The 14934-nt window shown below is 45.2% G+C and overlaps 1 protein-coding gene across 1 annotated transcript in view; it reads left to right on the top strand.

The window, feature by feature from the left end:
* Nucleotides 1-6135, top strand: part of BEND7 (BEN domain containing 7) — an 83981-nt gene extending 77846 nt beyond the window's left edge. Inside the window, exon 9 of the mRNA XM_045533641.1 lies at nucleotides 5992-6135. Coding sequence (XP_045389597.1) covers nucleotides 5992-6134 — 143 coding nt within the window. The 3' untranslated portion in view covers nucleotide 6135. The remainder of the gene's footprint in view (nucleotides 1-5991) is intronic.
* Nucleotides 6136-14934: the final 8799 nt, after the last annotated feature.

Genomic DNA, 14934 nt, shown 5'->3' with positions numbered 1-14934 from the left:
ATAATGAAAGGAACTCTTGGACTCTACTGATGGGCACGTTAGTTAGCACAATGTTTCTGAAGACACTTGGGTAATACATTCAGAATTGTTCAAAATGACATAACTTTTGACTCAGCAATTCCACTTGAAGGAATTTATCTTAAAGAAATAATCAAAGATTAGCCCAAAGATCAAACCACAGGATGTTCATCACAACATAGCTTAAATAGTTTTTTAAAAATGAAAACAATTTACATGTCCAACAACAGTTTAAATTATAATACATCCTTAATATGGAATCTATGCAGCCATTTTAAGTGGCATATGTAGAAATATTAATACATAATTAATTGAAAAAAGCAGGTCACAAAATATATACTAAGTCTTTTTTTTTTTGAATACACAAACTCATAGAAAAAAGTCTAAGAAGACATAAACCAAACTGTTGATAATAGTTATCTCTGTATGGTGAGATTATGGATACTTTTAAATCTTCTTCCTGTTCCTGACCTAAATTAATTTTTCTGTAATGAACATGTGCTGCCTTTGCAATGAAAAGGGAAATTATTTTTTAAATTTTTTAATAATGTAGGAGAACATTTAATGGCTTGGAGAAATGTTCATGATATATTTACTGTTATACAGTACATTCAGTTCAGCATGCTCATATTTTTTTAAATTTCAAAAGCACATTTATCTTTATAAAGTTAGGCGTAATTGAGTGAGTAACTACAAACACAGAACAGTTGCCCCATGTCCAAAAAGTGTATACGAACAGCCACCTACAGCTTTAAAAAGGTATGGATAGTGTGCTAATTAACCATTAGCCTGATCACATTTTGGAAAGAAATATTTATATGTATGCACAGACAAAAAAGAACAGAAGGAAGTTGTTAACAGTGGTTATCTCTCAGTGGTAGAATTTATATGTGACTTTAAAAAATTCTTTGTATGTTTTAAGTTTCCTAAAATGAACATGTATCATTTTCTGAAAAGAAAAACATAAAAGCAAAACAAGATAAGGCTCAGTGGTGTATGTATCTTTATGTATGTAACGCTCGATGCTTGGATGCTGTTACGAAAACCTGAAATATCTTGAACTATCTGCTCCGGGTCCTTGTTACTCCAGTAACTCCATTTACAGGAGTGTGGAGGTTAATGCTTTACTTTGAAGGGGGAAAGAAAATTGTTGAGCAGCTTAACAGGAAAAGGATATCCTCTCTGTAACTTGAAAGGAAACTGGAGACTATGCTTTATAAAAAATGTATTAGCCGCAAGCCGAGAAGAAACCCATCCGAGGCGTCAGTGTATTTTGATACGTCGGTTCCATACACAGTACCGTCAGGGCCTTCGGGATTTGGAGAGAAAGACTGACTGACACAAAACGTGGGGTGAGTTGTCGTAACAAATAAGTCCAAGAACCTCACTGGTTCAGGCCAGGATAGTCACTTCTCTCATACGCTTCTTATTCTTCTGTGCAACTCTGCCCTGACCGAACAGGCGACGTCCTTTGTGACTCGCAAGCCAACATGTAGCACCAGCTCTCTCTGAATCCTGGCACATAGTGTTGGACAGGCAGTGCCTGTCAGCCACTGTTGTAATGCTTCACTCTTACAGTGTAACTCGGATAATCCTCACAACCAGGCTCTGAAGTAGAGACTGTTACTATCCCCATTTAACAGATGGAAAAAGTGAGGCAACTCATTCTAACTCACATAACTAGTCATTTTTAGCCAAGACTTGAACCAAGTGACTCCAATTCCTTCATTCTAACATCTATTATGCCTCTCAGGTAGCCTTATTAGTGGAGAGAAGCTTCCAAAATAACCTCAGTGAGGGCCCAGTTTACAGAATTTGCCTTTACGATGTTCTTTACACTTCCGTTTGCACAAAAGCCTTGAGCCAGGAATGACAGCATGTATTTGTTGAGTGTTTCTGATGAGCCGGGCACTGTCATGAGTATTTTACAGGTAGCAATTTAGTTCATCTCCCTGATGAGCCTGGAAGTGCTATTGTGATCACCTGCATTTTACAGGTGAGGAGACTGAGTTACAGAGAGCTCAAACAAATTGCCCGAAGTCACAGAGCTCACGAGCAGCAGAGCCAGGACGCAAGCCCAGGTGTGGCGGTCAAGGTCGAGGCTGTGTGCTGTAGGATGGACTTCTAGGGAAATGCGTTGGCTACACGTGACATGTCAGGCCTTGTGTTCAGGGTATTACTTGAATGATCTCATTGGAAAAACCCCCAACGCCCTGCCAGAAAGAGGCTGGGAAGTGGCTAGTGTCTTTAACCCGACAACAGATTCTTTATTAAAATGTTTTCAAGGGAACGTGGCAGAGCGATCAGAATGACCCAGGGTTTAAAATACTGGCGCTACCATTTATTTAGCTCTGGAAACTTTGTTCCCTTCATTTTCTCTTCCTCTCCACTGTCCATCCTCCCACCAAAAGAATTTCGGGGGCGGTGCTTACATGGCAGTCTGGCTGTCCCCAGGACAGTGAAAGGCTCTGAAATCACCAAGAGCCCCCACTTTAATTGGGAGACATTTGAGGAAGGAGGCAGGGCTGGGGGAGCCGGAAGGGGATGATGATGCCACAGAGCAGTGGTCCTCCAAGCGGGACTCCCCGGACATGCGGCATCAGCATCACCTGGAAGCTTGTTAGAAATGCACATTCCTCAGCGCCGTCCCAGACCACTGACTCAGAAGCTCTGCGTGTGTTTCAACAAGCCTTGCAGGTGATCCTGGTGCGCACGAGAGCTTGGGAACCACAGCGCTAGGAGGTTTGGGAGATGAGACAAAGTCCCAGCCTCGGAGCCGTGAATAACTTGAGACTGATAGTGTTAATGAGGGAATTCTCTTCCTTAATGAATTGGAGCAGATTCAAAGTTTTCCCCGCGATAGCATCGCTGTTCCTTACATTCTGGTTGGAGAGACCTGGGAGGCATTACAGAAGCACCTGGAAGTGCCAGGACCCGGGTAAACCCCTGGAGGTGGCTCAAGCATGGGAAAAGCTGGACATTCAGCCCTGACTTTTGTAGCTGCGGGATTCAGGCCTGCAGAGGGCCGGGAGAGAGTTAGAGGCAAAACCGGGACTTGACACCAGAACGGTCTCCCTCCTTCAGGCCACACAGCCTGTCCACTCCCTGCCCCAAGTCCTTCTTGGGCCCAGTTGCATGTTCCTCTGGGTCCCTCCCTTCCCTCCCCTGCACGCTTACCCTGGAGAGTCATGTAACCAACACAGCTGGCCCCAACTGTCACCCTGCCCTGCACATTGCCCCTGAGTCGCACAGACACATGCTCCGGGAGGCCAAGCAGCACTAGCAGAAGAAACCCAAAACACAAGTCCCCAGAGACATGAATCACACCGACAACTATTTATTCTGCACTCACAGTACCAGGTCTGCCCAGAAAGTACCCAGCCATTGTTAATATAAGGAGAACGGTTTGCGCAACATCCTGTCACCTGGCAGCCAAGGGCTGGGATGCACATGCGTGAACAATGACAACGTCACCGTACTAGTGTTGGGGGTGGCGCTAGATACCGTGGAGTGAACACATGTCCTGTGTGGCCATCACATTCAAAATGACTGATCGAGTAGAGCAGCGAATCTGCATCGAATTTTGCATTAAGCTTGAACACTCCTCTACGGAAACTATTCGGATGATTCAGAAGGCTTTCAGGGACGATGCAATGAGTGCAGCACAAATAAAAGTGTGGCACAAACGCTTCAAAAACAGTCAAGAATCTTGAAAGTGGGCCCGGCGCGGTGGCTCATGCCTGTAATCCTAGCACTCTGGGAGGCTGAGGCAGGAGGATCGCTTGAGGTCAGGAGTTCAAGACCAGCCTGAGCAAGAGTGAGATCCCGTCTCTACTAAAAATAGAAAGAAATTATCTGGACAGCTAAAAATATATACAGAAAAAAATTAGCCGGGCATGGTGGCGCATGGCTGTAGTCCCAGCTACTTGGGAGGCTGAGGCAGTAGGATCGCTTAAGCCCAGGAGTTTGAGGTTGCTGTGAGCTAGGCTGACGCCACGGCACTCACTCTAGCCCGGGCAACAGAGTGAGACTCTGTCTCAAAAAAAAAAAAAAAATAGCATAGTGGGCTGGAAGAGGTGAGATTCAGAAATAAAATATGTCAAGCCACCACCACTACCTAATCCCTAAGGATAGTCACTCTCTAAGTGGTAACACAAATGTCATCTTTGGACAAGGCAAGATGAGGGCGGCACTATGTGAGGCAGATTCTCTCGAGCATCCCTGATGCTGTGTGTCAGCAGACACCTCTCCCTTTGCTGTGCGTCTTTCCCACGGACATTAGACAAGACATAGAGTCTTCACCTATGGAGGGAAACACTTCTCACCTAAGTGGGAAATCTAGATCTGTCTCTGTTCCAGATCAGATGTTTGTTTACAGAACTCAAATAGCAACCTGCTTTGGTGGTACCTGCAGGCCTGAGTCAGAAGGAGAAAAAGAAGAGTGATCCTGTTTCGGAATGATCATTGTCTTTGTCAGTGCACATTGCTCTAACCAATTACCATAGACTGGTGGCTAAACAAGAAACATTTGTTCCTCACAACTCTGGAGGCTGGAATTCTGAGATCAGGGTGCCGGCACAGTCCTGCCAGGCCCCTGTTCCTGGTTCACAGACAACTGTCTTCTCGCTGTGTCCTCACACAGTGGAGAACAGAGAGAGAAAGCAAGCTCTTTCCCGTCTCTTTTATAAGGGCACGAATCCCATCCCCAGGGCCCCACCCTCATGACCTAATCACCTCCCAAAGGCCCCACCTCCTAATACCACACCTTGGGGTTAGGATTTCAACATGTGAATTTGGGGGAGGGACACAAACACTCAATCCACGACCCGATTATAATCCTAATGGATTCCTTCTTTTAATGTTCATTCATTGGTCCAACGTCAGTTTTCTGTGCTCTAATATTAATACGACACAGTGATGTGGATAAAAGAAGAATATAATTATAATAATATTGAATTTGGAAAGAATTGGGCACTGGTCATTCAATTCAGGTGGGTCTGCTGATCTTGGAATTCCTAAGACATGAATTCATACGATAAGAATTGCAAGCCAAATACTGAAGCTACACGGAGGAGGCAGAAAAAGCTAAACCTCTGCGTGTTTCTTCATCCTTCCCCACTAACCTTCCTCACTAACCTGCCTCCTTCCTGCCAGCTCCACGCTGGGGCGGCGCGGGGGAGCAGAGGCAACCTCCCTTCTTAGAACTGATCGGAGCACATTCCAGGGAGGCCTGAAACTTACTCTTTTCTTCCCCCTCTCCAACAAATTTAATTCTTTTCTGCAGATGAAATATAAACATGCAAAGATTCTCTGTAATAATGATGACATAAAAGCTGACATTTATTGGATTCTTAACCCTGGGAGGGTGAGTGCAGGTATCTCTGCATGCATTATCCCATTTAATATTTACAGAAAACCCTGAGTTCAGGACCTATGCCAGAGATGAAGAAAATGAGCATCAGACACGAATAACTTAGTGAGAATTATAATACTGCCCCAAAGGCGAAATTCGCAACCATCCATCTCGAATCTAAATGCTCAGATTTCTGGCCATACACCTGAAAAACGGTTTCCATAAGCCCCACCAGGTGTCATCTACATATATTCCCACTGGAAACAAAAAAATCTTTCTCAAGATGATTTTTCACAAATAAGTCAGGTACTATTTGTCATACTCTGAATGCTAACAAATTCTGGGGATGCAAAACCTACAGTATATGTATAAATAATCTGACTCAGTGGCATAAATATTGATTCGATGCTTTTTTAAAAAACAGCAAACAACCTTGTTTCTCTAAGTTGTTGTGTTACTTCTTCTCCCCGCCTGGATTTTTTTATGGGGTCACTGGTGCCAATAGAACCGGTTCTAAAACTGATTAGCCCCAAGAAAGACTTTATAATCAAATAAATCTGAAATTGGGTGTGCTTTCAATTTTGTTTAGAAGTGAGATTTTTTTTTTTTTTTCCAAATAGGTCTTGTTTCCCAAAGAAAGCTTGGTGTCTTTTGTATGCTAAAGCACGTCTGCTTCTGTGATTTCAAAGGACAGTGGAACCAATTGTTTGTAACTGGTCAATTTCTGTTTCTTCGAAAGACCATTGGAGGAAGTGGTATGTGAATAAGATCTGAATAAAGCGTATTATTAGATCTCAAAGAGAATCAATAGATTCTAACGTCGTTCTCCTTGCATTGCATCAACGAAGCAATGTTGTTACGAAGGCATCGCAATCTTGTTGGTTTGAAAGCTTGTTTTTTGTTGCTATAGGTTGACCTCTGGCTCCGCTGTCCTAAGGACTAATTCATTTGGTTTTGTAATACATCATCACGGCAACCATGACGTTAAGGCTCAGAACACCCAGGGAGATAAATAGAAGTTATTTTTATTACGTGTGCTTTATAAATAAATTTTAACCTGGAAAGATTACGTGGCAGGCCCTACAGTGCCACGTTCAGCTGCATTTGGAAGGTCGAGCACAGTTCTAGGCTGAGACTTAACATGTGTAAGCTCAGGAGGAATCTGGGGTTCCCAGGCTCAGCCCTTATTTTACTGCTGATGAAGATAAAGCCAGTAGGGTTAGGGACTGTTAAGGGCTGAATTGTCCAGGGCCCTGCCTCCCCCCCAAATTTTCCAGCCTCCAGAACTGTAAGAAATCAGTGTCTGTTATGGAAGCCACCCAGTCTGGTATTTTGTTACAACAGCCTAAGCTGTCTGGGACACTGGGTGTGCCAATGACAACCCACACAGTGTGTCTGATGTGACCTCTACTGGCAGACATTTCTTCCTGTAGGTCTTTATCAAAATCAGCCTGTGTTCCCATGACACGGCATGACCAAACCAATTCCCAGGACACAAGGTGCTGTGTCCACCCCCTTCTGCAGCCCGGCTGGGCGGCCAGGGCTCTCTTGTGCGTGGCCACCCCCACAGGCTTCTGTCTCAGGGAGAAGGGGGCTCATATTCCCTTCCACTCTCAACACTGGTCCCACATGGGGGCCAGGATTCCTTCTGGAAACCCACAGCCTCCTTCCTTAGCAACCCTCGAGCTCCGTATAGCAATAGTTCCTCTCCTTTTTGAAATAAATAGCAAGTTCCATTTTTCCACATGTGTAAAATAAATTCGTATCAAGACAAACATCATTTTTATATATAGCACAATCTGCACCCGACTTATTTTTGTTGTTAATTTAGAATAGGGCCCAGATGCTTTCAAAGTTTATAAACAGCCATTCCCACTAACTTTATGACAAAACTAAGCCTACAGCTTCGGCCACTGGTTTCTCAATTGTCTGGGGAGAAATGGCCAGGGAGGTCCCTGGGGCTATGTGAGAAGGACCTCTAGACTGGATGGCAGGACACCAGCCCTGCCATTATCCTGCAGGTCAGCCCTGCGTAAGCACGAAGTTCCACCCAAACTGCCGGTAGGAAACACTGAGCCCCTACTACGGGGCTTATTGTTTGTGTTATGTCCTTATTGTTTGTGATCTTGACATTGGCCTACAGGACTCAGTCCAGTGCCCTGGAGCACAGTGCCTGCTTTCAGGCTGCTGGAGGAACGAGATATCCAGAAACATGTGACCGAGCCTCTCTGTGCTCAGGAGTTTTAATCTTTTTAATTGAAATTGATTGGTCTCTTGGGAGGCAGCTCCGCATTGGCGCTGAGTTTCAGCACGTGATCAGCTTTTGCTTATATCTTTTAAAGACCAATTGACAGACTATGGCATCCAATCTTCTTCCTAAATACCCAGCCCTTTTGCCAACCAGGAGCAAAATCAGAAACATGCCCACTTGCAAAAACAGCTCAGGACAAAAAAAAAAAAAAAAAAGCACCTGATGAAAAAAATAAAGGGAGAATATTCTCGTCTCATGGTGGCTTAGCATTATACAAAAGGCCAGTCAAAACCCCATTACCAAGGAAAGATGTAATCGAATGGGAAAGGAGCCACGGGAGGGGTCGGGGGAAGAGAGAGCCTTCTGAAGCTCACAAGATAAATAAGCCGGGCTGGAGGATATCTAAGAACCAGCTGCAAAGAAGATAAAAAGGGAAGAAAAGTGAAAGACCTTCTTGAGTTAAAAGAAAACCAAACATCAAGAGAATTATTTGAGCGTCCAGATTTGTGTTCATCCAGACACATCATAATCACCCCGAAGTGGCTAGAGCTGGTTTACAAACCGGTTTGGCAGGTCATATCTCTTGGCAAAGCCTCTGATAGGGGCCCTTACTTACCAGACCGATCATTTCATTTCTCCTGAGCCCTCCATACCTGTGGAATGCAGTTTCACCAACAAAGAGAGCAGTGTGGCAGTAGAAGTGAGAGGGTGAGGATTCATTTCTCCTTTTTACAACTATGTTTCACCCATTACAACAAGCATGTCCTCTTTTATAATTAGGAAAAAATTAAGAGCTTGTGGCAAAGACAATACTATACGTTCACCAAACCCCATTTTATTTTCTTCTTCCTGCATATACAAGAAGACTACATTTCCCAGCCTCCCTTGCACTTAGATGAAGCCATTGTAACTGGGTTCTGACCAAAGGAGTGTGGGCAGAAGAACTGCATATACCACTCCCAGCCCTGGCCATAAAATCCCCTAAGTCATCATTCACACTCTTCCTCTTCAGTGACAAATTGGTGAGGCTACATGATGAAGATGACACCACCGCAAGATGAATGGAGCCTAGATCCCTGAGCCACCAAGGAAGGCCACTTGAACCTACATCAACAGTGGCCTGCTGCACGAAGCCACTGAGAATAAGGGGTTTCCTTGTTACTACAGCATGGCCTTACCTATCCTGACTAACACGGGGCTCATATTGACATACGCCACGGATTTCCAGTGTCCCACGGAAGTCCTGAGAGAGCCTCTTGGCTACCTCACACATGGAAGTAGCCTTGCAGCATTTTTGCTAATTAGATTTTTTCAGATTCTACGTTCGTATGAGGACATAATTCTGAATATAGTTCCATTCCCTTCTTCTACCTCGGAATGACCTTTTCATTCTCACTTTGCTGTGGCGTGTTTGTTCCAACGGGAAGTCAATCAAGGGCTTCATCAGAACACATACGGTACACGTATTTTACATTCTCATTTGAAACAAGACCTGAAAAAGGAGGAAATTTTATGACAATTTTATTCCCCCTCAGAGACCATTCTGCATTTTACCATCCTAATATTTATTTATTGTTATAGTAAAACTTTGGATAAACTTACATCAAGGACTTGAGTTGTTCTAGATAAATGTTTCACATAACCAGAGTTTACGCAGTTAGGCATTAAAATGCTGTTGACTTTTAAATGCTTTGAAGAAAATATTAAATATTAAATATGAAGCACAATGAATGAACTATGCTGACATATCTTACCTTTGCACGATGATTCAGAATTAACCTTAAGTTCCTTGAATGTGCCACACTCTCTGCAGGGGTTCATGCCTGGAGCCATCTTTTTCTTCCTTTGCCTAGTTAAATCATTCTCATCCTTTGGATGTCAGCTTAAAGACCAGTTCCCTCAGGCACACTGTATAAATTTACTGAAACTCATCGAACTGTTCACTTAAAATAGGGGAATTTTGTGGCATGTAAATTATACTTCAATAAAGCTGTTAAAAACAAAACACTCTGTCAAGGACATGGCACATACGCCCCATACCTCTTCTTAAATGCGGGAGGGGCATAGTGACTTCCTTCCGAAGTCTAGGAAAGGGGAGAGAGGACATACTTCACAGTGGGGCACCCAGGACTCAGGTCACCAAGCCTCAGGCGATCAAGGTGATTGGTCACCCGTAGAGATAAGTCATGTTGATAGTACGTACCTTTGACATTTTGTGATGACAATGGCACTTCACCTCTGTGGCCTCCCTTCCCAAAACCCATAACCCTGAAATAAGCATGAGGAAGACATCAGACAAATTCTTACAGGGAGCAGTCTACAAAATACCCAACTGATACTCTTCAAAACTCTCAAGGTCATCAAAAACAAGGAGCATTTGAGAAACTGTCACAGCCAAGAGGAGCCCAAGGAGACATGGCAAATAAATGTAGTATGGCTTCCTGGATGGGATCTTGGAACAGAAAAAGGACGTTAGAAACAAACTAAAGAAATCTAAATAAATTATGGACTTAGTTCATAGTAAGATATCAATGCTGGCTCATTATTATAACAAATATACCATACTCACGTAAATGTTAATAACAGGGAAAATTGAATGTGAGATATATGGGAACCCTCTGTGTTATCTTTGTGATTTCTCTGTAAGTCTATAACTGTTCTAAAAAATAAAGTTCATTTATGTTTTGTAGGGGCAGGGTCTCACTATATTGCCCAGGCTGGTCTTGAACTCCTGGGCTCAAGCAATCTTCAACTCTCAGCCTCCCAAAGTGCTGGGATTACAGGCGTGAGCTACCACGCCTAGCATGAAGTTCATTTAATTTCCATCTTAAAAAATTTTTCCCAGTTCCTCAAACCAGATCGAGTTTTCCTGCTATATGTTCATATAGCAAACTAAACCATCAACTCAATGAATGAATGTATCGCTACCTGCAATCTTATGTTTGTGCATTTTGCTCACATTCTATCCTAGTGCAAGGTCAGGGCCTGGCTCTTGACAGGTGCTCAGTAATAGACACAGAGCAGGTGCAGTGTTGTGGACTAGACGCTCCATGACAACAGGATCTCGTCCATTCTGTTCTCCACTGTATCCTCACCACCTAGAGGGTGCCTGGTGCATGGTAGACACTCAGGCAGGACAGATTCCTCCCCAAGTTGAGCCAAGGAATCCTTTCCCTAGTGGTCTGAGTTGGGGACGGAGACAATTCAGGTCAATCTGCCTGATTTCTCCAATAGAGCATATGCAGGTGTTGACAGCAGCAGTATTTTCCACCAGTTTGAGTGAGAGGCACAGGGGGTTGGTCTGTAGCAAGAGAGGAGAGTGAAGCCACCACTCAGACTGCAGGAAAGACAAGAGACAGGGCAAAGACAAGGGACAGTTCCCAACAGAGATGTCCCCTATGGCCCCAGCCAGTTCACTGAGCCCTTTGTGTCTTGGGAAACCCCCTATTGTGTGTAGTCCAAAATTCCCCAACGTCCGATCCTGCTACTCAGGTTCAAGTTCATCAACAAGACTTTCTCCGCGTCCTGTTTGTCTCGTCTGTGTTTCTGTTATGGAAGATGTTGAGTGAAGTTAACCTAGGGGAATATCGTCTGTGACATGAAGATGGGAGGGAAAAGGACACTGGGGAGGGGCACATAGGGACAAGAAAGGGACAGCTGGGCATCTGAACAGGCAAGGAAGGGGAGAGTCAGAAATAAATGAGAAGGGCCCAACAAGGACACAGAAACAAGTCAGATGCAGGTTTCAAAGTGCTGCTCATTCATTTATTCAACACTTAGGATCTGAGCTTGTGTTCTGATGGGGGGTGCAGAAAGTAAACAAATGAATAATTAACTACAAGAGCGAACAGAGACCAGTAAGCCTTTATGCAGCGATTTAAAATAGCGTAAGCTGAGAGAGAGTGGCTGAGTGCCAGCCTGAGAAAGAGGTCGTGAAGGCCTCCTTAAGAAGGTGACATCTAAGCTGACATCTGAAGGACGAGAAAGCACTGGGCGTGTGAAGGTGGCGGAGGGAACGGAGGGGACAGTCCAGCCAGAGGGAAGAACTGGCCCTACAGCTCCAGGACAGTGGTTCTCAAGAATGGGGGCGGGGGGTGACACTGGAGGTTTGCCCCCCAGAGAACAGTGGGCAATGTCTGGAGACATTTTGGGTCTTCACAACGTGGTGACAGGGACGGTGCCATTTACTGGCCTCTCCTGATTAGAGGCCAGGGATGCTGCCGAACATCCTACAGCACATGGACAAACCCCCAACCAAAGAATTATCCAAAATGTCACCAGTGCCGAGGTTGAGAAGCCCTGCCCTGAGGACAGCACAGGTTTGGCGTCCTGCCTGGAGCGCAGCGCTAGGAAGCGAGGCCAGGGGGTGCTCAGGCCTGTGGCAGGAGTGTGCATCATATGCTAAGGGTGCTGGGAGGCCAACGGATGCTCTAAGACTGAGCAGTGAACTTGGACTATTTTATTTTAGAAAAAATTATTCTGGCTTTTGTGTAACAAGGGGGCAGAAGGGGACAAGTGTGCGTGAAAGAGACCAGCGAGTGGTTGTTATGGTAGAGACAGACGGTGGTGGTCTGAATGTGGAGCTGGCAGTGATCTCAGTGGAAGGCTCTTGGCCACCGTGGATCCAGGTACTGGGCACGTCTCAGTGCAAAAGTTGCCATCCCTTCGGGGTGGCCTGTCCACCATGGGTTGGGGCCACAGGCTGGTGGGAAAGGGGGTTGGCTGCCTTGTTCCACTTCTTTGCTCTGCACTCGGCACCCCTCATTATGAAGCTGGCTTGGCTTGAAGGTTTCCAGCTTGAGCAACTAGTTGCTCAGTTAGTGCCACTTACCAAGATGGGGACTATGAGGGAGGAAGCACACAGGTGCAGTTTGGAGGATGTCTGTGAGACTCCTTGATTGACAAGAACAAGTAGGCAATTGTGTGGACATCTGTCTACAACCAAGTGGAGGTGTAAATCTGTAGGTACGAAGCTGGAGTTCGTCAGCCTGTAGATACTGTTTCAAACCACGAGAATGACGTGCAGCCACTACGGAAGACAGCATGGCAGCTCCACAAAAGATCAAAGACAGAATTACCATATGATCTGCAAGTCCCTTTCTGGGTGTTTACAAAAGAACTGAAAACAGGGTCTCCAGAGATATTTGTACACAAATGTTTACAGCAGTATTATTGACAATAGCTGGAAGGTGGAAGCAACCCAAGTAGCCATCAATAGACAAATGCATAAACAAAACGCAGTCTATGCATCCAGTGGAACATTATTCAGCCTCGAAAAAGAGGGAAATTCTGACCCATGCTACAACACGGATGGATCTTGTGGACACTATACTAAGTGACATAAGCGAGACACGAAAGGACAAATACTGTATGATTCCACTTATATGAGGGCCCTAGAATAGTCAGATTCACGGAGACAGAAAGTAGAATGTCGGTGGCCAGGGGCTGGGAGAGGGGAACAGGGAGTTGTTTAACAGGCACAGAGTTCTGTTGGGGAAGATGAAAAGGTTCTGGAGATGGACGGTGGTGATGGCTGCACAATGTAAACATACTCAACGCCACAGACCATACACTTAAAAATCGTTAAAATGGCAAATTTTATGTTATGTATATTTTACCACAATAAAAAAAGAAATTATTTTGTATTGAATACTTCCTATATCCCTAGTGCTTTCTGTGTTTTCAACTCAAATAATCCTCATAACAAATTTTAAGGTAGGTACGACATTATCAACTCCATCTTACAAACAAGGAAAGTAGTGACCAGAGACGTTAAGTACAGGGCCTAAGCTCACACAGCTTCCAACCGGCCAGGCTAGGAACTGGACTCGGGCCATCTGGTTCCAGAGCCCAAGCTTTTTATTTAACATGCTGTCCTGCCTGTCAACAGAGATGATGTCGTGCACCCTGAGAATATGTTTTACATTCAAAACTAATTTTTTTAAACTAAAGGCTGAATTTATAACCCACAAGCAGTGAGGCCCTGGCCTTTTACCATATGCAGATGGCACTTCCCGGCACAGGGCCTGGGGCCGCAGGACAGTTATCAGTTGACAGATCATTTTATCATCTCTGAAAAATTGCTCTACGGCCAGAGACATTCCCCTGGAAATGCAAACCAGAGGGTTTCCTGCTGTGCGTGAAAAGGCCAGAACCGCCCTCTTTCTCCTGGGCCCTGGGGAGGATTAGGCCTGGACCCAGACAGCCCTCCGACCAGGAGGGCAGAACCCCAACTCCAAGACAGACAGACAGACCTGGGCCGAAGGTTTGCACCCCCTTGGCGGTCGGGGGAGATGTTTACTGTGCTATTTTGAGAGTGCTTCATTATAGCATCATTTAAACCTCTCCAACAAAAGCAACGCTAAGGCCTGGATCCTTCAAGCCTGTAGCTCAGGACCGCGTGGAGCTTGGACCAAGGAGTTGCAAGTTCTCCTTTATGAGGCGGAGTTGACGGCAGAGGGAAGGGTACTAACTGCTCATCCAGATTCAGTGTAGAGCTCAGTGTTTTCTTGCTTCATCAGGAAACGCATTCCAAACTGTTAGAATTCCACTACGGCCGTTTCTGGTTCTGGCACGGGACAGGCCGGGGACATCAAAGTGGACAGCAAACAGGAAAGGCCAGAGAGGCAAGAGGCCTTCCCGGCCCAGGTCCCTGGCAGGGCAAAGAGCAGGAGTGGCCTTAGGTTTATGGTGAGGGCAAGAGGCTGCAGTGTCCCCAAATCTCAATGACTCCAGCAGACCTGGGGGAGGCGCAGGCAGGGCCAGGCCCACAGCCCGAGGCAGCCGCCCTTCCTGAAACTTCCTCCCCATTAAGTGTGGATTCCACCCTCCCTCCGTCCCCAAGTGGGCATTTAATTTAGACAATCGCCACTACTTTGAAGTATCCTTTGCCTTTTTGGCTCCTTTTGTGGTGGAAAGACCCCTGACCCCAGTGACAAGGGCCAGGGAATGAGTCCTGCTTTAGTTATTTAGGGCTCACACAAAGAGAAAGGGAATAGGAAAAGGTGCCTTTCTCTAGAGGGAAATTTACATTAAATTTTAGTTTAAGAAAAAAAATCAGCATCTCCTTCCTTTACTTATTCCTAAGTACAGAGCTTCAACCTTGTGCCCTCTACTCGCCCTGCTTCCTAGCTCTCGTGGCTGTGTGGCTGTTGCTGTCCCAAAGTGTTTGGGATCCTCAGAAATTGACACAAATATATTTTTAAAAATATATATTAATACGTGTGTATTCATGTGCTAGCGCTGCCATAACAACATGCCACAGATCGGGTGGCTTAAACAACAGAAATGCATCTTCTCGTAGTTCTGGAGG

This window comes from Lemur catta, chromosome 1, assembly GCF_020740605.2.
Source record: "Lemur catta isolate mLemCat1 chromosome 1, mLemCat1.pri, whole genome shotgun sequence".
Classification (NCBI taxonomy): Eukaryota; Metazoa; Chordata; class Mammalia; order Primates; family Lemuridae; genus Lemur; species Lemur catta.
Note: the sequence above shows the minus strand (reverse complement) of the source record. Positions and strands in the feature narration are given on the sequence as shown.